This window comes from Hemiscyllium ocellatum, chromosome 18, assembly GCF_020745735.1.
Source record: "Hemiscyllium ocellatum isolate sHemOce1 chromosome 18, sHemOce1.pat.X.cur, whole genome shotgun sequence".
Classification (NCBI taxonomy): Eukaryota; Metazoa; Chordata; class Chondrichthyes; order Orectolobiformes; family Hemiscylliidae; genus Hemiscyllium; species Hemiscyllium ocellatum.
Genome location: NC_083418.1, coordinates 33,834,262 through 33,859,198, shown reverse-complemented (window position 1 = coordinate 33,859,198; position 24,937 = coordinate 33,834,262). Strand labels below are relative to the sequence as shown.

At 38.1% G+C, this 24,937-nt stretch overlaps 1 protein-coding gene across 1 annotated transcript in view; it reads left to right on the top strand.

Moving 5' to 3' along the window:
- Positions 1-24,937, top strand: part of syt7a (synaptotagmin VIIa) — a 682,829-nt gene that overhangs the window by 482,574 nt on the left and 175,318 nt on the right. Inside the window, exons 4-6 of the mRNA XM_060838472.1 lie at positions 8,810-8,941; positions 9,437-9,640; positions 21,961-22,323. Of these exons, the coding sequence (XP_060694455.1) occupies positions 8,810-8,941; positions 9,437-9,640; positions 21,961-22,323 (699 nt within the window). The remainder of the gene's footprint in view (positions 1-8,809; positions 8,942-9,436; positions 9,641-21,960; positions 22,324-24,937) is intronic.

Here is a 24,937-nt window from a genome sequence, read left to right as displayed (position 1 = left end):
TACAGGGAGTCCCGCACTGAGTGAGCACTGCAGCTCTAACTGCACTGGAGCCTGTGACCCACATATTTTGCTCTCCTTTCAGTGGTCTTTAACACAAGTAATTAAAATGGTCCAGTAATGATAAAAGACTGTTGCTTACGTTAGCGAATTTCAGAGTTACAATTACATGGTACTTGTATGTTCTTCATTTGCTCAGGGCTCAATCATTATTGCACATGATATTTCCCTCTGAACTTCCATTAAGCTTAACTAAAGTGTAGTACTATTCATTGCAAAATGAAGACAGTCACACGTGTTGACCTAAAAAGTTCTACCTTTACAATTTCAGCATTAAAATAGAAGAAAGATCAGGTAAAGGTTTTTTTTAAATCTTATCCATCCCATTGTCTGTTCCATTCCATTACCTGTATATCATAAGATACAAATTTGCAGATCAGAACATCATTAGAGAATCATAGATTACAACATAGCACAATGACCCAAATGAAAAGATGTGAATTTTGTAGTGCATTCATTTTTGTTCTATTTTTGAACTAATAAATAAAAATCATATAAGGCACATATTGAAAACATTCTCCCATCTGGTTTACAATTTGAATGATAACAATTCACAATAATATCAAAATAGATCAAAATAGGGTGGCACGGTGGCTCCGTGGTTAGCATTTCTGCTTCTTAGTGCCAGAACCTGGGTTCAATTCCAACCTCGGCGACTGTCTGTGGGGAGTTTGCACATTCTCCCCATGTCTGTATGGGTTTCCTCCGAGTGTTCCTGTTTCCTCCCATAGTCCAAAGATGTGCAGCGTAGGTGGATTAGCCATGCTAAATTGCTTGTCGTGTCCAGGGATATGGAGGTTAGGTGGATTAGCCATGGGCAATGAAGGGTTACAGGGATTGTGTAGGGTGGTCAGTCTGGGTGGGATGCACTTCAGAGAGTCAGTGTGTACTGGTGGGGTTGAATGGCCTGTTTCCACACTAGGGATTCTATGAGATTTTCAGTCTCCAGTCACCTAATCTCATTATTATTAATTGACATTGATGTTTTTGTAATTCATTCTTAGGGTTCAGATGATGATCATTTGAATTGTTCTGATAATTATGCTCATAATCCTCAACTGAGTTACAGTCTTGATGCTGACTCCAAGTACTTGCATTGTTCTGTGCAATTCCAAGTTATAATGTTGTCACAAAGTTTGTGAAAATTTATCAAGGTCACTCAAGGTGCTCTGATTTCACACTGTTACTTGCCTGATTTTTGTTCTGGATATTGTTATCAACTCTGCTATGTTTTCTTAAAAAGGTTAATGTATTAATAGTAATTCATAAATTCATAATAGTAACTCAAAATTGCTCTAATCTGTAAATTACACTATTCAATTAAGTTTACCTTTTCCTTGATTCCTTTATAGTCACACTTCTCAATTTTGTATCTTTCTGTTAATTTTTTTATACTCATCAATCTGGATTTTTTTTTTAACAAGCACACTTCCTCTCTGGTACATTAGTCAAGCATAGCACACATAATTTCACAACAATGTGCTTCAGGCCCAGTCTCAGAAGGACACACATTTCTTTATTACTGTGACATTTTCCATGTCCTCCACTAGGCATTCTGTGGCCCCTCACAGATGGCCAATTTGGTGCCAATTAGAGGCAGTTCTGTGCTATGTGTTCATGGACATTAGGAAACTGCATTGAGGCTGACAGATTTATGCCAAAAGCTCTGAAAGTCTACAATGCCAATAATTTATACATGGGTATGTAGCAGCAACTCAAAGTTTTCGGAGTGACTGAATTCTTTGAAGACAGCAGAGAAATGTGTTAGTTAAATTAAAAAGGATCACAATACCAAAGGCATGATCTGGAATTTCCTGAAAACAACAAATGCTGGAGATCACAGCTGGTCAGGCAGCATTCATGGAGAGAGAGCAAGCTTTCAGGTCTAGATTTTTCATCAGAGTTGAAGTGAAGTGTGGAGGGACAACATTTTTGCAATACAGCCTGACCTCCTGTAATCTCCAGCATTTGTTGTTTTCAGTGCAGTTTCCAGCATCTGCAATAGTTTGTTCCTGCATCTGGAATTTCCTGTCTGATTTAAATCTGTCAGGCACTGATGCTTTCATCTGCATCTGAAGTCAACAGAGTTGCAGAAGCTTGTCAAATGCCCTCCTCCAAAGATTGCAAAGGAGTTTAAATCCAATTTTTAAAAAGGTTATACCACAGAAATCAATAAATAGGCTCCCACAATGTAAATTCTGAAAATTTACATTGGGTTGACAGAATTATTTCAAGAGATCACAAAGTAGAATTATTTTTAGAATTAATTTGAATCCAAAAAGCTCTTCTTTACTGAATGTCAGTGCCTTTTTGTGATTTATTTAGTATTTCAAGAAACCTCTTATAAATATTTAAAAGAAAGTTGAATGCCAATGCCAGAATGGAATTTTTTGTTTGCACCCAATGACAACAATCAGCCCTCATAGGACCAATACAATAAAGGCTTTTCTTTAATGAAAAGGTACACTTGTCAGTACAGTTTAGATGCAGAGTAAATATCCTTGCATATTCTCTTATCAAACACTCTCAGGTGGAATCATTTATGTTACAATATTCTTCAGTAAAGCAGCCTTTATACATCCTCATCCACTTATTTTAATAATCTATCAGATGAATATGATGGTAGAGTAAATTATTGTGCTGTATCCTAAGATTTTGGATTATGGACCATAAATATCATCCACTGTCTGCTGCTGGTCCCACAAAGTTTATCAAAGATGGATGTGCAGCACCTCTGTCACAGATTGCAGAAATATTTTTGATAGATGTCAAAGGGTCAATAAGAGATTTTTTTTAAAGAATCCAACTGTCTGCAAGTGTCCAAGCCCATGGGTCATTCTCCCCACCACCTCACTCCACACCATTTACACTCTTCTGGATGCCACTTAGTATATCAGCTTGCATTTGTATGTTAAATTTCACTACATCCACTATTTCATCTGCTCCATGTTGAGTAAAGAAGGTGGAGTGGAGTGAATAAGCAATTGAGACAGCCAAAGAGGATTATAAGAAGAGACTGGCATCTAATAATAAAAAAGTATATAGGCATAAAGTCTTGTAAAGGTATATTAGCAGTAAAACAAGTATGAAAACATGAGATGATACCAATTGGGACTGAAAAAAAAGTGTCTTCATTTCGAGACAGATGGCTGAAGTATTTTTCACGGAAGGGGTTGCATTAGGAGATAGTGAGTGTGAGAGTTTTTAGTGTTAATTTTTATCTGAAATATAGTTTCTCCATTGCTTGAGCAATGAACAAAACATTACACTGAAGAGAATTTATATTGTAGCTTTAATTCTGGGGTGTATGAGCTTTCAAAGAAACTGTAGTCAGTGAGGCAGTGGCTAGCTTAATCCTTTTTCTAAAGAAACTTGAGTCTGCTGTTTTCAGGAAGAATAAAGAGATGTCTCTCTTAACTGACTTACCTGTATTGACTATTGCTTCACTTGTATAAAGTATGAAATGAAATTTTCGTGAGAATGGGGTCAGAGGCTGAGGGGTGACCTTACAGAAGTTTATAAAATCATGAGGGGCATAGATAGGGTAAATTTTCAAGGTCTTTCCCCAGTTGTGGGGAAGTCCAAAACTAGAGGGTGTAGGATTAAGGTGAGAGTGGAAAGACTTAAAAAGGACCTGAGGGCCAAATTTTTCAAGTAGAGGGTAGTGCTGCATAACAGTTTCTAAGAGGCAAACCATGAAGGGCTTATGCCCGAAATGTTGATTCTCCTGCTCCTCGGATGCTGCCTGACTTGCTGTGCTTTTCCACACCACACTCTTGACTCTGAGCCCCAGCACCTGCAGTCCTCACTTTCTCCTCCTCATGGACAGGCAAGTGCAGAATTTTATGCTGCTGCCTGAGTGCTGATTCTCTAGTTCCATTCTGCTCCATGTGGTGGAATGCAGAAGGGCAAGGGCTACTTATTCTGTATCAGCAGATTGCAAACCCAACTAATTAAGCACATGCTAAGGCCTGCTCTTAGAGGCTATGTGGAATCAGCTTTCAGATCCCTGGAGGTGTCCTAGAACAGGGCAACTGCCATAGCAGCCTCAACCCCTGGCAGGCATGGATGGTGCACTTACAGCTTGCAGATACTCTATATCTTTCTAACATCCTCAAGCTGTTCAACTACCTAAGAACCAATCACACTATTGTTAGTAAGAGAAGGTCTTTATTATTAAAACCTGTTCACTAGTCACCAGACTAATCCACTACTTGTTGCTAACCAAAGTCCCATTTGCATGCAGGCATTTGACTCCAGTCCACAGCTGAGCAAACAACATGAACAATGAGTAACAACTTACTTACTTACAAGCCATGCAGCAGTCCCTAGTTTTTAAACTGTTCTTGTTTCAGCCCATAATTTAAAAATAAGCAAGAAAGTAGACATGGTCCTTACACAAGACTGAAATTTTGCTTAATACATCATATCTATTATTTTTTGTTTAACAATGTGGTCATACATTGAAACGTAGGCACACAATCCTACAGATTTGTTTTTTAACAATACAATAGTAATTTATTACACAAGAATGAAGATAAAATAGACTCAACCAAACCAATTAACATGCAACATAATTTGAAAGATTTCAAAACAAGTAGTGAATACAACCCAATCTATCACAACACCTTTGTTTATAGTACTCATGCTGGAGAGTTAAAAATCACCCAACACCAGGTTATAATCCAACAGGTTTAATTGGAAGCACTAGCTTTCAGAGTGCTGCTCCTTCATCACCTGATGAAGGAGCAGCGCTCTGAAAGCTAGTGTTTCCAATCAAGACTGTTGGACTATAACCTAGTGTTGTGTGATTTTTAACTTTGTACACCCCAGTCCAACACCAGCATCTCCAAATCATACTGGAGAGAGCTCCCTTGCAAATCACACCTATGGGTTTGGCTAATCTGTTTCTTTCAATTCTCTGCCTTAAGAGTTTGGCTGTGTTCTTGAATATTCCTAGAATTGATCTTAGACTTTAAATAATCCCTTCAAGGTTCTAACCTAACATGTTTCAACTAAAACATTCACACTAAGGTAATGTATTTCCAAACTCTTTTGATTCTCCGTAACCAAAAACAAACTGATGTTTTTTGACGTTTACTTTATCTGGTCATAAAAACTCTCAATGAAAATGAATTCCAGTAAATACTCCAGCAACTCTCCTTTTTTTCTCTCTCTCTCTCCTGCATACATATTCTGTTTTTATATTAAAAAAAGACTCTTTAAATTTGTCAGGTTAATCATTAAACTCCCTCATACACACAGAGCAAAGCCCTCAAGCTACAAATTAAAAATCCAAATTATCTATTAAAGGATCTGGAACCAAAATTTCTTTGAAAGGTGGTTCAGGATCATGAAGCTAAATGGTCTATTGAGACCAATATGTTCTTTTATTTTGTTCCCTTCACTGTTCTCTCTCCATGGTGACTCAGTGGTTAGTATTGTTGCCACATAATGCCAGGGACTTGGATTTGATTCCAGCCTTGAATGATTGTCTGTGTGTGGAGTTTGCATGTCCTCCCTGTGTCTGCATGGGTTCCTCTGGGTATTCCAGTTTCCCAAGGATGTGCAGGTTAGGTGGATTAATCATGCTAAATTGTCCATTGTGTCCAGGGAGGTGCAGGCTAAATGAGTTAATCCAGGGTTATGGAGATAAGGATAGGGACAGGGCTGGGTTGCTTTTCATACCAGATGGTTCAAATGGTCTCTATCTGAACTGTATGGATTCCGTGATTCTATCTGATCTCAGGTACGTCTTGCAGTCATCCTTTGATTTACATTGTCTAAATACATTTCTTTAATTATGAAGGTATTTGTTCTTAAACCATCCTCGATATGCTCTGCCTTACTAGTTAAATATTCCTTGCTCTTCTCTCTATGCAACAATATTGAAAATGGTTTGGTTTGGGAGAAATCATTCCATCTTTAGAATTCTTTCTAATACCCACGAATTCAAAATCCTTCGACACCATGTCAAGTCATACACTGATATTCACATTGATTTTAGCACAATTTTATGCCTGACCACAGGTTGTTTCATAGGATATGACTAATGGACCTTTACACTGCATGTAAATTATACTTGCCTGTATAGTAGTACTTGAAGTCACATGGTAGACTAAGCTTCACTCTGCCATACTTCAGTGTGATGTTCTCAGTAGACAGTGTCATGGACAGTATATTGCACTAGCATGTTTGAGTAAAAAGTAAGGTCTGCAGATGCTGGAGATCAGAGCTGAAAATGTGTTGCTGGTCAAAGCACAGCAGGTCAGGCAGCATCCAAGGAACAGGAAATTTGACGTTTCGGGCCAGAGCCCTTCATCAGGAATGAGGAGAGTGTGCCAGGCAGGCTAAGATAAAAGGTAGGGAGGAGGGACTTGGAGGAGGGGCGATGGAGATGTGATAGGTGGAAGGAGGTCAAGGTGAGGGTGATAGGCTGGAGTGGGGTGGGGGCGGAGAGGTCAGGAAGAAGATTGCAGGTTAGGAGGGTGGTGCTGAGTTCGATTTTGCTGGTCAAAGCACAGCAGATCAGGCAGCATCCAAGGAACAGGAAATTCGACGTTCTAGCATGTTTGACCCTTGATTTGGAAGTACTTGATGTGCCAGTACATTTGGAAATTTTCTTTTCTTTATGCCTTTTATAAATGGTCTTGTAATACTTAATGTCAAAAGTGGGTAAAATTTCAAAAGAAATCTCATTCTGACACTGACATTACTGCAAAAAAAATGAAAAGTTAAATACTTTACCTACTCTGGTAGGGTGGTGTCTATATTTTCTGTTGCTAGTTAGCTGTTGGGCTGGATTTTTGAAGCTCATAGTGGGATGGGACTTTGGTTAGACCAGAAGAAAAAACTTGCTGTGGAGGAACAGCGTATTGATTTCCCAATCTTATCAACCCAGGCCATTTTACATTTTGACTGGGTCCAGGCACAATGCCTGCAAGTAGTGAAAAGCTAACAAAATGGAAATATCTTTGCTGACTGGAATTTTACAGTTGCTTGGCAGGGTGGCTGAAATACAGCCAGTGATAGTGTGTGACCCTCAGGTTGTAAATGGACCAGCAGTCCAAATTTCTTAAGTCCCACCTGTCCCTGCAGCAAGCTTTCAAATAAGTATAGCCATAGCTGTAGTCACAATCACTCCTTTGGTGCAGTACACTCTCCACAATGGTGGCCTGGCAGCTGGGCCATTTTTAATTTAAATAATTTTTAAAATTGACAGGGCAACCATTATCTCTTACCGGCTTTGTTAGACAGCAGATGTTTCAGTGCTGAATGCCCTCCAGTGATGGAAGTTCACATGGTATCCTTAATTGGGTGCCAGTGTGCTATCTGCTTATCAATTGACCAAGAAAGTTTTGGGTGACTATTCCTAACATGTTGCAGGGTTTGGACCTACATTTGACATCAAGATTGTAGTCTCAATCCAAAAGGAAAATCCTGTCTCTTGTCATTGTATTCTGTTACTGTTAGCTGGTTGTCAGTAAACTACAGTGAAAATTATTTTGTCCAAAGCAATTCCTCTTTATCCAACCACTGTTGGAATTCCAATAGCTCTGTCAGCTTCAGTGTTCCTAAATGTACATCTTCAAAGTAGGAGGACAGTCACATGATACAATCCTTTGGAGAAACAAATTTCAGACATTTTGGGAACGCCGTAAATAAGTATTTCTGTAGTTCTGGAAAAGATTTAGCTCAATTGGTTTATTTAGAAAAACATTTATTCTGTTGCAAGATACAATTCACATATAATGTTTGGGAATTATTTATTTAGAATATTATTCTGTTGCTTCTCAAAATGGCACAATTCCTCTAACTAACTTTTCCTGACTTAAAATAATGTCTGTTACAGCTTATTGTACTTATTAGAGGGTTGGTAAAGCCCCACCTGCTGTCTAACTACACTTGTTTGATCTCTCTCTCTCTCTCTCTCTTCTAGCTCATGGATTACTTTATATATCGACATGCTTTACATCATGTATGATAATGGTTGCAATTAATTAGACTGTTCAAGGTATATAGATATTTAGTGAGATGTAAGATTATCTATGCATCGTATTACTGCTTGACTTATTAATTACATGTTGCATTTAAAATGTGAATCAGGTTCAGTGAACGAAAGATCAGCAGAAGTGGTGTTTATAAGCACAGTTGCATCAGGGTCTCAAAATATGCTAAACTAGCTGAGTGTCATTATACATTGGGGCAAATGCTTCCTCCATACTTTAGCTATGTTTGAAGAAAGCAGAGCCCATCATGTAGTGTGATTAAGAGTTATGTGCCCATAATGTATTCAAATTTATTGCAGACCCATCATGTCTTAAGTCAGTATTAATGTCAATTCAAATGCTCTGAGTGTTGTAAAAGAGTCATTAAAGAAAGCCATTATTGAATTTAACTTAACTTGTTCCTCACTAACATATTCCAGCTTTTTTCCTTCCTTCCACTATGTCTCTCACTTAGATTGTTAATGTTCTTAAGTTCCTTGCTTTTTCTTTAAGCCAAGTCTTAGTGAAAATTTATGCTTTTAAGCTTCCCAAAGATGTGCACATTAGAACTGTTAGATTATCAATCACCATTGAACTCAGTTCTTTAATGGTGCTTCCTCTGAAATTGAATTTTATCAGCGCCTGACCTGCTATTCACCTGCAGTGATAAGAAAAGCAGAATCCAACATTTAACAGTCATTTTTTTTTCATATTTCAGCTTCTTTTTGTGTTTTCCCTCTTTTCTTCTTTCTCTGCTGCTCTAGTGATCTTGACAAAGACTTTTGGAATAACAATGACAGCACAGTACAAAAGAAATGGAGTTCCTACCCTCCAAAGGAGTTCATTCTAAACATTTCGCCTTATGCACCTTATGGTGACCCACGACTTTCACTCAAGTGAGTTTCTTTTGCTGGTTTGGTTGTCTATAATATTTAATGCTTCCCTCCTCTGCTTCCTACCCAATCATCCACTCACACCCACTCCCAATACCTCTATAACCCCATAAGTGGCTTAATCCCATGGAGAGGAGCAACCTTTCTGTACCTTGCTTGATTTCCACAACTGAAAATCCTTCCTTATTTGATCCTTGTGTGGAATAGCAGAGAGTTGCTTGTTGAGGCCTGTACAGGCATTCCCTCCATAATATTGTGTAGCAGATCTAATTTTACAAAGAGGCTGCATATGAAAATGGTTGGCTGATCTGTATTATGGATGTTGACAGAGTTTTTTCTGACTGCTTTATCCCTTTTTGCTGTTGCATTTTTTTTGAGCTTTGGAGGAAAGGGTTCTGTAGGTGTACACTAACGCGCTTTAGCAGCAGAACTACTTTCCTCCAGTCTTCCAATAGGGCTGACTCATTCTCTGTCCACTCTGCTTCCTGTCCGTATTAGTGGCACTCTCATGTCCGGTAACAAAGCTTCAGTAGCTGAGAAAGAAACACGCACGGCCGAGAAGCAAACCCGCAGCAACAGCATGAAGAGCAGTGGATCTTCCAACAGTAATCGGGGTGAAGCTGCCAATGGCAAGGTTGGGAAAGGTGGGCGCTGGCACACAGTCCAGACTCTCCTAGCATCGGGCAAGCTCAACCAAGCTAAGTGAGTTTAAATGGGTAGTTACATACTGTGCTGGCTGGACAAATCAGTCTTTTGATTTTAAAATGATTTTTATAGGAAATATATAATCTGTCTTCACTTGATGACTCCTCTGCAGCTCTGGATCATACCATTTGTCCATCACATTTTTACAAGGATTTTAAGAACATTTATTATCAGTGTGCTTTCTGCATTCACTCACCATCACAATTAATTGACCATATCATTCACACAAGACCATGGAAGTGTTTTGCAGGCTTTTTATTTAGCTTGCTGTGGTAGTTGTGTATACTGGGTCTTCATTCCAGATGTCAGGATTTGCTCACTCCTTGTAACTAAGTCCAGTTGCAGTGTGGGAGATAAATGCGCTTTGCCCAAAGAAATATGCAAACCAAAAAATTTGTCCAATCTGCTGACAAGATTGTGATGCATGAACCATAACATTTAACTGCTGGGACTTGGCATTTTTCAGTTATCTTTCATTATCTATTCACAGAAGTATTTTCTTCTATCATCAGTGAAACAATGGCTTTGAAAAGCGCTGTTGATTTATTTTTTTAAAATAGGAAGCCTATTTTGATATTTATTTTAAATTATTCATAGGATACCTTTGGTTTTGTAAGATGATCGTTATTAGAAACATAATGGAGAACTCAACCATACCAAGTCAGGTCATGGAAGGCCTTGAAGCAGCAAAGTCCATTTTCGGGCAAAAACTCAACAGTATTCAATTAGGGACAAATGAAAATTAAATGGTACTTGTACCTTTAATTTGCAGAAAACCTTACACCTGTATGAGGTGCGGAACCAAATTGGACAATGTGATAATGAAGCAATTGTGGGTTCAAATGTTTTTCTCCATTAAAAAAGTAGTAGGTTACACAACTAGAGGAAAATACATTTGTTTATGCACCGGCCTAATCTTTGTGAATTTCTTAAGAGAACATATTCTCAACAATGTGCTTATTATTATTTCTCAATGATAGCTGATTTCTGTGGTTGAATTGACTGTATTAGTGATTAATACTGTTTATGCCTGTCTTTAAAAGAGTTCATGTAAGAGTAGAATTTGGTGAAATTGCAAGGGGTGTCCTATCTGTCATATTTCTGGCTTTTCTGGTGATTGAAGAATATATGTGTATCCATACTTTCTGATCTTTCATTAGAAATGGTTGTCATGTAATCTCTGACAAACCTTTTCCAAAGAAAGGTTGTTGTGCATCATTGCTTTCATGGATTTCAGGGGAAGTCTGGGAAGAATGGTGTACAAGCTTAAATTTCTGTGATTTTTAAAATCTTTTAGCCTATCCAAATCTTGGTGCCAATGAAACCCCTTCAAGGTTAGCTCAAAAGACATTATACTCTGCCTGTTAACTCTGTTAACTATTTATTTTTAAAACCATAGCATTAGTTTACTTTTTGTTAGTTACTTTACTAATGTGAGCGAAGACTTAAAAAGCATAGTCTTGAAATGAAATTCATAGACAATACATTGAACCATGGTTTAAGGGCCTTTCCCCAATGCTGGTGTGATCTCTACCTGCCCATAATAGGTATTTGGGAAGGTAATGCCAGCCATATCTTACCAATGGAGTTGGAAATCATAACTTACTATTTTCAGTGCACACGTTTCTGTCCAAAAATCTCCTCTCTTACCACATTAAATAGGTGCATGGCACACTATTGTGTATGAACCAACAAAACATAAAGTGAACCTACAGTGCTTCCCACTGTGTGAATTGATTGGAATACATTCTGTAATATCATAACATGATGAAAAGTTCTTGGATATGTTCGGCCAAAGTTGAAAAACTTCACAGAATTAAACACAACTTTCTACCCTCTTTAGTTGTATTCCAAGGGGATTAACATAAGAAAGACTCCATATTGCCCCTACACTTGCCAAATAATTACTTTTCAGAATATAATCAATTGTTTATGACATCATGCATAAGCAGCATTTAATTTTTCACAATTTACATCTAAGTTAATTTTTTGATAAGTTTAAGGTGATTTGATTCTCAATTACATCATAAACATGAAAGTAAGATCAGGTAAGGATCAGTGTTTGGCCTCTCATGTTCTGTGTCTCAGTTAACATTTCTGTCACTCATTCTTCACTTAATTATGAATATTTTGTAAATTTTATCATGGTATTAATCTTCAGTGAAAATCCCAAAGGGGTTTCCTTTGGTACTGGTGCGTAGTTTACAAATGCGTAAGCTACATATTTGATTTGTTGTACGAAGGGCTTTGTATTTGTACAGGAGATTCTGCTATTTAATTGACGTTACTTCTCATAAATGAATGAGACAAATGTCAACTTTTTCATAGTCATATATATCTCCTTTTCATCAAAGATACTGAAACCAAGCCATTCAATGAGAAATATAAATTAGTTGTTTGCCCCATCTTGTACAAATTAAGTATTTCATATTAAGATCCAGATCTGCGTCCAGACAGAATCACAATTAAAACAATCAGCAAGAATGTATACAAACTAATATAGATAAATAAATTAACTAATTGGTTTGAAATGACAAACCCTTTAAGATAACAATCCATTGAAATTCAGTGGTGTTATGGTTTATAATTGGCTGAATCTAGGAAAGGTGGGTTGGCATTTGGGAAGGCAATTTTCCTCAGCTACTACTGATATCGGGATTAATCCATAATTGAGAGTTTTGTTATTAACTTTTTTATTTTGAATGCTGTAAATATTCCCTGAAAATGCAGAACTTTTCAAAAATAATTGCACTAGTAATGTTGAGTCCAGTACAGATTGCATTTTACACGATCTGTGTAAAACATGGGCTTGATGAAGTCAAGTGGTCTCCTATTCTTATATTTATTATATTCTCTGAGAAACATATTTGGGATGAATTAGCAGCAATTTATACAGTATCAGTAATACTGGTAATTTTACACCGTCACTTTTCACCTATAATTAATTGGGAAATTATTTTTTTCTATAAAATCAATGTGATTGATTACCAGTGTTAGAATATTGGGTAAAAGTTATCAAGACAACTTCGCACAATTTGATTTTCCTACAGACAATTATTTGAGTCAGGACATAGTTACCAAAATCATTGGACTTTGGCTCAAAGTCATTTAGTTGCAGATAAACAAAATCACATTCCAGCAAAATTGTACAAAAATAGATAGTGACTCTTCAGAACAAATAGTGATCTTTATTCAAAAAATTACATTTTGTACACACAATCATGAAACTTTTGTAAAACAAATGATGGTCTTAAGTTCTATTGAGACAAAGCAGTCCATCAGGATGAACTGAGTTGCTTGAGTTGTGTTGAATTTAGCCTTTCAACTAAATTTCCATGTCATGCAACACATTACCATTGCTTTTTTTTAAATTGTGCAACATTGTTCACATTCCCCATTTCCATTGGAATCAAGATTCATTAAGTCTTGCTTCAGATTTGAAAAAAGACACTGTGATTCCAATGACAATCAAAGCCTAACCATGTACATTTTAAAAGGATATATAATATAAATATATACCTGTGAAACGAAGAAGTATTTGTAGGAATAGGTCTCAAGTTTAAATACGGATTAATAAAGAGATGAATTCTCAGATGTCAGTGGCATGGCAAGTGACGAAGTATGAAATGTATTATTTTGACCAAATAAAGTTAACGCAAGCATGTTTTGTTCACATTGCTGCACAGCCAAATTAATATGATTAACCTATGGCAACAAACCATGTTGCATATGGTTCTGTATGAATATGTACCTTATTTGCATTTACAATATCACTGAGTAGTTAGTTTTACTATGTTGTGCGCCTAGTCTGGGGACAGTATAAGGGTGCTACCCTGATTTAAATAGGAGAAAGAGAATTAGAAGGCAAATCACCTGAAACAGCCAATAACTCCTTGCTTACAGATAATTGGAAAAGCATTGTTAGCAGATACCTAGAAGCCACCTTATACATTACAAATCCAGGATCCAAGCTTATTCGTGGCATAGGAGGAGTAAAGTGCTTAAACATGGCATGAGAAGACAACCCTCCGGGAGGACAGAAAAAAAATTAAAAAATATAAGTAGGCATCTGCTGTCTTTGACAATAAAATTTGTAAAGACAAAGGACATAATCAAAATTTCCAGCAACATCTCCAACCATTTGTTTGAAAACTGAATTTCTCAAAAGTATTAAGCGAAAAATATATACCCCTAGAGCATCTACCATGTAAACCAGTCAGCCAACTCTAACTGGCACTTGGTTTGGTGTTACTATTATGTTTGCTAATTTTGTTTATCATTTGGTTTTGTTTTATTTATAAAGTGTCTCCTTAAAATTTGCCTTGATCGGAGAACTTGCTCCACTAGCAATGTTGCTTGTACTAATGTGACACAGGCAGATTTTCTTTGTGAAGCCACCAATTGTCTGTCTTTTACATTTGACGTCTTGAAATGTTTGTGGAAAGCAAATGCACCCTTTCTCACATATATACACACTTTCTCTCTCACATACACTCACTCTCACATTTATTCTCCCACTCACTTATTCTATGAGATGCTCTCTTTCTGGAACACTCTCTTGCACAAACTTTCCTGTGCAGCTCTCTCTCGCACATCTCTCTGTTCTTGTGCACCCACTCTCTCTGTCTCATGTTCACACTCTCCCTTTTCCTTCATATGTGCGCTCTCTCTCTCTCTCTCTCACACACACACACACACACACACACACACACACACACACACACACACACACACACAAAAGACCATAAGGTAGCAGAATTAGTCCATTTGATCTATCAGGTTTGCTCTGCCATTCGATTATGTCTGATATGTTTCTCAAACCCATTGTCCTGCCATCTCCCAGTAACCCCCTTACTAATTATGAGCCTATCTACCTCTGCCTTAAATACGCTCAATGCCTTGGTCTCCACAGCCTCCTGCAGCAATATGTTCCACACATTCACTACTCTCTGGCTGAAGAAATGTCTCCTCATTTCAGTTTTAAATGGTCTTCACTATGTCCTAATCTCTCCAACTAGTAGAAGAGTCCACTATGTCCTGGCCTCTTGGTATTTGGAGACTTTACTGACATCACCCCTCATCTCACATTTTCCATGTCTCTCTCTGTCTCTCACACTCACATATTCTCTCTCTGTCTCTCTCTCAATCATGTGCTTTCTTTCTTTCTGTCACATGTAAACATCTGGCAAAATCTCGTTACAGTGGACGATGCACCGAGGAAGGCACTTAATATGAGTGGGACTTGCATTCAGATGGGGGAGGACTTGGTACTTGCACCACATGGTTTCCAACCAACTTGCTGTGTTGCTGAGAGACTTGACCAATTGAGCGGAGAAATGAACATGGAGACATTGATCTCATCATTATATATGGTAGTCAAAGATCTGGGTGCCATGTTTATGTGGCACCTGGAAAGACACCCACTCCCTGTATCATTCTCCCTGTTTGAGAGGAGGATTTTGAATTGTTTCATCTACCACTCTTGGCTCCCTGGAGCTACAAGTCATAATATAAGCTATACCTTCACTTAGTCATTTTTGACCTTGGCTCCATATCCTGCTTTTTGGCACTGTTGACCCACAATCAACCTAAAACTGCCTCTCATCACCATCAAGCTGCCTGTCCACTATCACCCTAAATGTGTGAAATGTCATCATGGATCTGCCATTGGTTACCTTTGACTATTCAAGCCTCGCCTTGCTCTCAGATGCCATTCACCCAGTCTTCATTACTGTTGAAGACACTCTCATATGCACACACTGTGTGGATTCTCTCTCTCATGCACAAACAGACACACAACACACAGAAACACAGACATTCTCTATATGACACATGCAGACAAGATTTGGCAAGATCTTGTTACAGTGACAAGGTGCTACATCACGTGATCAAGACTTGCATTCAGACTGGAGAGGGCTAGGTATGGACACTCGTATGGTGGGCAGCCACTTAGCTCTGTGGTCTTCAAGGGCTTGACCAGTTGTGTGGCATGATAGCACAGACACTAACCTCACCATGAAGTTATGGTGGTCAAAAATCTGAGTGCCATATTGAAATGGCAACCAGATGTGCAACTGCTGCCTGTATCATTCTAATTGTTTGTGAGGAGGATTTTGAACTTGAGGTGCCACCAGCTCCTCCTGCCACTCTTGGGTCCCTGGAGCTACAAATCATAATACAAGCTGCATCCTCACTCAACCATCTTTGACCTTCCCTCTGTCACTTTACACCCTTCTATCAAGCTTGAACTACAAATTACCCTTGATCAAATGTTTGCCATCCTAGAGCAACCTCCCATCATATTCAAAGTATTCATTATCATCCTTGATCTGCCAACTTTAATACCTCCCACCCCCCGCCCCATCACACTTGAAATGCCTTTGATTACTTTAAACTCTTCCAACCTCGACACTGCTTTATTCTCAATTGATTTTTACCTGGTCTTAATCACACTTGATCATGCCTGAGCTGCCTTTGACACAGATTGACCTTCCCTCTGTCATTCAGTTGCCTCCCTATGTACCCTATGACCTACTTCTATTGTACAGTCATTCCCCAATCTTCCTGGTTAGCTACCTCCTAACTTGTTCAGACTTGTTATGATACCTCCCTTAGCCGCCTGATCGGTTGGTACAGCAGCGCAGTAGATGGGATGGAACCAGAACTAGGGACACTACATTGTGCCATAAGTGCCCTTTGAATGGACATAAACCTTCTAACAATCTGGGAGAGTTGTCAATCAAACACACTGTAATTCATCATTGTTTCGAAAGCAATTTAATTAAAATAATATTAAATCACCTTAATTAGTTATTATGTTGTGAAAAGATTTATTCAAACACTATATCAAAACAGTTATTACCTCTATTATTACCTCTGAAAACTGATGATCAAACAATGCTCAGTCCCAAACATCTGTGTAAACAATCTGCTGAAGTAAGTGCGCTTAAGCTTGTGAAACTAAACCGAGCATTCACAATAGGCTCATTTGCCAAAACAATCCTTCACAGCTCCAGACAATGAAATCTTTTGAAAGTGAAGGAACAAATGGCTGTTCTTCCTAAGCTCCACTAAATGGTCTATCATTCGAAAGAGGCCAGGAGCAGATGGCTGGTTTTCCTTAAGTTTAAGCAGAGGCCATTTTTGTCCAAGTTAAAGCACTGCAGCTGTTTAGATAATTTCATGGCAACTTTGAACTCCAGTTTTGAATGCAAAATAGTACTGTTCCAAAAGGAAAGTATTTCAATGTATCTTAACAAGTTGACAGTGCTGGTTAACGTGATGGTCAACATACATTTTCAAGACAGCATTGTACAATCCTTCACTATAATGAAAATGCATCCAACTTGCAGGACAGTATCCAATAATCACATATGAACCAACTTGCCTGGCAGAATGTTCTTGCCTCTTTAGGTTCTCAAGCTGCCTTACCTGGTTGTTTTCTAAATATTTCCAAAACATTATGACATGATGAAAATGGTGTATGAAATACAAATTTCCCCAGGCCTTTCAATAGCAACCTCTCATTATGGGCCATACATATGGGGTAAAATCTGAACCTGACCCCAAAATAAAGGAAGTTTGCATGGGGCTGTTATTGAGGGGGAAATTCAAATGTATGTACCTGTGATCTGAGCTTTGTCAGTTCCCACACCCATTTGAAACTCTCTTGGGATGTGAAAATCTGTCTTATACTGTCTTTCACATGGGATACCCAACACAAATACACTTTCAATCTATTACTGTTCACCAGTAAACACACTGCCTCATGGGCACACACTCTTTCTCTCATCCCTCCTCCACAATCACACTGCACTACTCAAACACACATGGGTGTTCACCCTCTCTCACAAACATATGCACACACAAACACATGTACTAAGTACCCACCCTTATGGTCTTCTCAGTGATAACACAAAATGTCATTCTTGTTCTTAATTCCTCACTTCCCTAATGTGCTTCAACAATACTACCCATTAGTGTAGGACACACATCAGTATCACATTTGGATTTAAACTTTCCTTTGTCATTCCTCTGCTGTCAGATTATCTGCCTGTACTCATGCCCTGCTCTTCTGCTTGCCCCTTCAGAAAGCAACCAAATATATGATGGGTCGTATGATGACCACCTGTGCTACAATCTATTCTGTGATGTGTGAAGTAATGTAATTGACAAAACTAAATGTTATTTTACCAATACTTTTCAAGAATGAAATCATCCTGCCTTGGTTCCTCCAAAAACACTAGCCTTGTCTGTAAATCCATTAAAGATTGATGTCTGCAATCTCAGGCTGAGTTCCTACTCATCCATGAGCTGTGTTTAAAGTTGACATCCTATCTATCCTTAATTCTGCTTGCTTCAAATTCCATAATTTTGGTCACCTCCATTCTGGATGTATCCCTACTACAAAGGATGTTTGTTAACTTTTGTCATCTTAACTTCTCTGGCAGATTCCATCCTACATAAACCTTCTAAACTCTCTCAAACTTCTCAGCTATCATGTTGTATCATAAAGTGCTCTTCATATATGTTCCTGTGTTTATAAGCTCGTAATCCATTGAATTTGAAATCCTTCTTTTTATTTAATAATTCCTTGACAATATTGCACACCCTATTTCATCAACCTCCTCCAGCCCTATATCCTAACCAGTGTTCAGCAGGCCCCAACTTGAGTTACTGTGGCATTCTGCTGTATTGCGGTGCCACAGACTTCAACCTTATGGCGTATTCTCTTAAATTTCCTCCGTGATCACCTCAATCTGTTATTTCTCTTCCTTCCTTTCAAAGTCTACCTCTTCAACTGTGCATTCCGTTATTCTTTTGCTACTCAGTGTTTGTTTCTCTTCTGTGAAGTACCTTGTGATGTTGTGTGGATTATTGGCATTGTGAGAATTAAAGTTGTGCGTCACAGCAAAAAAAAACAGTAATTGCACAAGTAGACTAAAAATAAAATTTGAGAGATGTGCTAATATGTGGGATAGGTTCATATTATGGTTGATTCATTTGAAACAAAACCATGATCTTTGCTAATTGTTTTGACATCAGAGCACATGTGCTGAACGTTGTTCTCATGCCTTCCTTTCGGTAAGGACCCCTCTTAGGAAGTAATAGTGCTAGAGAGTGTATCAAATGAAACCATTAGAATTTTAAGAGTACTAACTTTTGATTTATAATGTCCTGGGTCTTAGGGCTGAGTTAGAATATTAATTTAGGGCCATTCACAAATCTGCAAATTCATGGAATCAAATGTGCATCCTCTTGAATAGTTCTTATATTTATTTTACGTAATGAAGAAAATTAATCTCTGAACAACATTAACATTTCAATTATTATTTTGCGTATTTGGAATACAATTGCAATTAGTGCTGAACTATGATGAACAGCACTATAGCATGATAAATTATACTGGTAATTCAATCCAATTTCTAATGGATGAATGAGCGTGTGAATTTGTGATCCTGAAAATGAGCCTTAACATTCTAAACTCTTCTATTCCTGTAATACCCATTTCAGACATTTATTGCTGTGCCTTTGCAGAAGCCCTGAAATACAGCATATGTGTGTGTTCTCTGTTTGATATAAATGTGCTACATGCTAACAATCAAAAATAAGTGCATAATTGCCAATTAGTGCCATGTTTATCCCCATCATCAGTGTTGGTGCTGCTTTGTGCTTTGTTCTTTGTCAAGCTGCCTCATATATGTGCTATTTTAAGCAGTACTGGCAACTGACAGCAAGTGTACAGTGGCCTGGTGAGAATCTCACAGTTTCACATCTAACTTTTGAAATGTGTACATGCTTTGAGTGAGATTTGGTGCTGTGGGGAGCAATTTAATTCACTTTAAACTTCATGGCCCATGATCTCTAGGCTGGTACTATTTCAATTTGCAAATCGACAGTTGTCTCCTCGGAAAATAAGTGTCAAGTAACAGATGTAACTGAAATATGACTTCACAATACTCCTAATCTAAATGCTGTATGTGGACTAAAGTGAACCTCACCTTGAGGACTCTGCTGTCATATGCCTACCTAGCTCTCACCTCTTATTAAGCATGTAGACTCTTGCACGCTGCAGCTTCATAGACTCTCGCACGCTGCAGCTTCATAGACTCTGCTTACTGCTGATCTTTTTGAAAAGTAACATTAAATGTGCGGTGTATGGCAATGCCAAGATATTGAATGTCTTCTAATTGTATTTAGAGATGTGTGGGGAGAAAGGGGATGGAAAAGGAAGAAAAGAAAATGTGCTTCACCTTATTCATGTACCCACGGTGTTCATTGACGTGGCTCAAAATCTAAATTTATATTTGAATAGATACTTTGGCAAGTTAAAAAAGACATTTAGAACAATCATAATACTGAACGGAAATTATTTCATTATCTGTGATCTACATTGGGCATAAGTTTAGTAGACCCAATTGCAGATTGCTTCTCAATGAACTTAGAGTGGTGATATAAAGATTGATCATTTTATTTTGATATTTAATTCTTCAAGTTTAACATATTCACACTTCATGTATGGGAAGCACACTTTTGGTCCCAGCCTGCAATGACAAGCCTCTAACCAGCACTAAACTGGATCAAAAACAGGGTAGGTAGTGCAACTTGTTAGAAAATGATGTTTCATATCTAATCTGGTCCTACTCAAGCGTATGGAATGAAGTTTGCTCTGACTGCTATGATATGTAGTTTCAGAATTCATAATTCAATTGCTAGTGGATGTTAACCTACAGTACAAAACCACTCCAATTTAGTATTAATTGGCCTTCCTACTCTGAAAGGTAACAGAATTGTTCATGTGGGAAATGAAGAAAGTGCAATAGAGATACACTTTGATTGAGCTTTACTGAGGGAGTTTTATGATATGTAGAAGAAAGCTATACCAAAACTGGAAGTACATGGATCTAACACAGGTTGCTTGGAATGGAAAGTGTTCTATCTCCCTTGCTAACATTCATGACTTCAATGCGAAAAAAAAAAGAAATTCTGCCCAATTATTTCCTGCACTGATAAAATTTCAAGCTGTTATTTAAAAATAACAAACAAAATTCTCATGCCTATCTTACGCACATGAAAGTTTCAAAAATAGATCATTCTCCCTTTCACCCTGGGCACCAAAAGTAATTGCAGTGTTAAGACAAAGTTGATATTTTGGGATAGCTTGCAATCTGCTTGTAACAGTGGATTGTAGTATAGATGTGTCTTCTGGGTAATTTATGTTGACAACTTGGCTGGGGAGCAAGTGTACCCAGTGCTGGTTCAGTGACAGCAGCTAACACAAGACAGATTTCCCTGCAGGAAATCTCTCTCATGAGTATGTAAGGTGCTTTTGTAACAACTGCTTCAATTGATCATATTGTTAGGTATCTAGAATAAGTGTTGACTAATTTTGTATCTTCCACAGGTATTAGAAGTCCATTGAAATATAAAAGTTTGCTCGTAAACTACTTTATAAGCAAATGTTGTTCAATCAATAGAGGACCAAAGATCAAATTCCCTCTGCAAAATAACTACAGCAACTTTAACTTTCTCTCCTTTTCTCTCTCTAATTTATAAACTGTTTGATATTGTTTTCTTTATGTAGCTACACTAAGGAGATAACCACTGATTAATCTTGCCGCAATTTTATAGGCTTTTTCTTGACATCTAGCATTGAAAAAAAACACAATTACCATACAAATAAGTGCTCCTGGAGTGTTTAGTGTAAATAAATTAATAAGGAAATGTAATCAAGGTGTAAATATGCCACTAAAGTAAGGTTCTTGCAGAATAATGCTTTCAATTGTCATTTCTTTGAAGCATCTCTTAACAAGTCATTTCTGGAAATAATGTTTGTCACCCGTGGGCTATATCATGTTTAACACCCCAAAATGCTATCAATAATTTTGGTCCTGTTGCTGGTTTTGCTTACAACTACCTGCCAGTGCTGGGGGGAAGGATGTTTTTTTGCATAGCTCAAGCTGTTTTATTTTCAGCAAACCCCTTAAGCGCATTGAGTTGAGCCTCACTGACCTGTTGTCTTCCAACAACTAGTGCAAGACCCAGACTGATCATGATGAGGAGGGCAAAAACAAGAATAATTTAAATTGGAGTTGATGATATTGTAATGTGTTAAGGCATTTTACAGGAAATGAGAGTCGTCTACCTGAAATGATGTGTTAAGAATCTATAAGGACATTGTAAAACCAGGTATCCTACAAACTCGAGACGCATTACTGAACTTCACTGCAGGTGACTTCGCTAACTGTGCTTTGCTTTTTGTTTCCTCCCTTTACTCTTTCTTTCTGCTCCTTTCTTCTGTCATGCTGTTTTGTTAGCTTGGATGAGCCGACCTTATCAGCAGCCTCCACATTAGAACACATATCTACACCACCAAGCGATCAACAGCCGAAATGCCCACGACCTCGGACGCTGCAGAGGCAGCAGAGCCTCCAGCAGCCGCTGCAACACCATAGACCTGCCCACAGTCAGCCTACCACCAGCCAGAGCCTTGGGCAGCTTCAGTTCCAACAGCAGACAACCTCCGGCAGCAGGTCTCCCTACAGAGCCCAGCACAGGCCAACTGGTACGGCAGGCTCACGCAATCGTACCGCCGGAGGCCGCAGCCGCTCCAATCCTGGGAGCTGGGACTACGTGATGGGACAGCTCCGTAATCGAGGGTTAGATATGAAGTCTTTCCTGTAAGTCTTTTCTTTTTCCTTTCCACTTCAAAAAAGCCTTTCATATTCCCCCATTATAAATCTGCTTGTACTTTTATTTGGACTGAAAAGGCGTGAGAATCTCTTTCATTTCTCCAATCATGTTTTGCTAACTTTACCCACAGCAGCGTGTCTGAACACTGGGAGTTCGCAAGATAAACTGTAAATTGATTCGGATTTATGTTCTGAATTACAGGGTCTTATGGACAAAACACCAAATCTATGGCCGAGAATCTCGCTGCAGTCATAATTTAGCCCTACCAATGATGGGAAATTTTCTCACTTCAGATCCAGAACACAGCATACAGGTCCAGAACTTATCAATATTGAAACAATTAGTTTCAGAGAGACAAAATTCACAGAACGCTGTATTGTCAGAAAGCTCTTGCTGAGCAGTGCCATAATTTTAGCAGAAGCAGGAATTAGGCTCACCACCACTGTTCAAGAACAGTTAGGTATGGAAAATCAATGCTGGCCTTAATTGCAATGTTCACATGCTGAGAGCGCTTATTAAACCGATGTTTCGAGAGAAGATGATAAATCAGACCAAATCGATTGCAAATTGTTTATGTTAATTTCTAATATTATATTGCCCCTTAAAAATATATACACAGTCGTGGATCATGTGTTGATGGAATTTCCCAACTTTGGTGGTTAGTTGTCTTCTGAAACATACACATTTGACATTTGAAGCACAGAAATTATTCTTCATCCTTTTTTAAAAAAAATCAGGTCATCTTTTGTTTAGCTGAAGAAAGCTGTCCAGTGTATTCAAATGCATGCATCAACTAGTGTTTTGTCAAATGCACCCTAATTAAAGTTTGTATGCATGCGAATGCAACAAAAACAGAAAACTATCATTGTGTACACAGCATCTTAAAAAGTAAGCGTGGATCACACATGATTCTTCTGCACTATTCCTCCATTTGCTATCATGTGCACCATGGTGGAATGGTCTAATTGGATAATGGGCACAAGCATGTAAGCCCATCAAATATCTAAAGAATGAAAATTACTTTGAATGCTCTTTACATTTTCAGAAGTTGAAAGAAAGCACATATTTGATGCAGCATTAGCATTAACTCTGTAACAGACAATTATTCATGGAGGCAGGTATGTATGAGTTTCTACATTGGAATGCCCTTGAACTGTCATGTCTTCATTTGATGAGCTGGTGAAGGCTAATTTTGCTTCTAGCATCTACTTACCATTATGATGCAGTTTTGATGAATTCAACAATTATCCTGGCTTTGTACACTCCAAATGAACTATTTTAATTACATATCTCAGCACAGTTTCTTACACTTATTAATACAAAAGAGGCAAGATTCTTTTCCAACAAATAAAATTCATTTAGTTAACGATTGTCTTATCTAGTCTCTCTTTCTGGAAAGTGACTGCTGCTTTATCTGATTATCCAATTAGAAGTGACTATTTGCTCTGGCATTGTTCCATTGCAATATAACTTAGACTGGATCTGCAGCTTACTATGTTTTTTTTCCCTACACTGAATATCCATTGTTTGTTAGGTGGCAAATTAACTCTGTCTTATGATTGACACTAGATGCTCATTTCTGGCAAAGTTGATTTGCAATGATCATTTAAATAAATATAACTTTCAAATTAAATTCAAAGTTCAATTTTACAAGCAATTCTTTACTTCTGCAGACTTAACATTGGAATCAACCTCTTTGATAGGAAAGGGAGTTCAATCTTCAGTTTTCTCCACACCAGTAATTCTGAAGGCAGTAAGCCATGCTGGAGTAGGATAGTCCAGTAACTTAACAACACTGCATAAAAGCAGAATTATTTTTCTAAAAGTATTTGACCATTTCAACCCAGTTTCTGAGCTTCCCCCTTCAGTCCTGATTACTGTAAGAAAATGTTTACATGTTCAAATTTGGAAGTGGCTGCAAACTGCAATCCATTGTCTGATACGCCAGGGAGGTCATATGCAACAAGCATTTTGTGCAAGACCCTGACAACTGTTTTTTTGGTGGTGACACCATAAAGTATAGCCAGAAGCATCAAAGTAAGACCATCCATCCAACCTTAATGAGTCAATTTCTATTTATTTGCATGGTCTGGTGGGAAAAACAGTGGGGTTCAGTGTCTTTCTCTGTCCAGTGTCTGGTTGCAAATAGCACAAATTTCTTTTTAGCTATGAGGTACTCAGTTGCCTTTGAGATTTATGACCACCACACTACTACATGAGTCAAGGTACTTGGTAATTCCTGAGTTTGCCTCATGCATCTTATCTATCTTATATATCATTCCACAGTGAAGCTGGAATTACTAGCCCTTTTATCAAACAACAGGAGATGCTGTTGATGATCAACACTTGTCTTTGTAGTCACCAATAAGGCATTTGACCTGGTCACGTTTTGATACAACCTTGATGAATGATAACATATTCTCATATTCTGTTTAGTTCCTGTCAGAGTTGATTGAGCTTATTCTGAGTTGCTGGCCACTCAGTGTGATTTAGTTTCACTAACAAAAATTCCTCATCACTCTGGAGAGTGCATCTGCTGTTCTTTGCAGCTTCCCCTGCACCTATTTGGTCTCATAGGCAAACCTTAAGGCAGATTTGGAA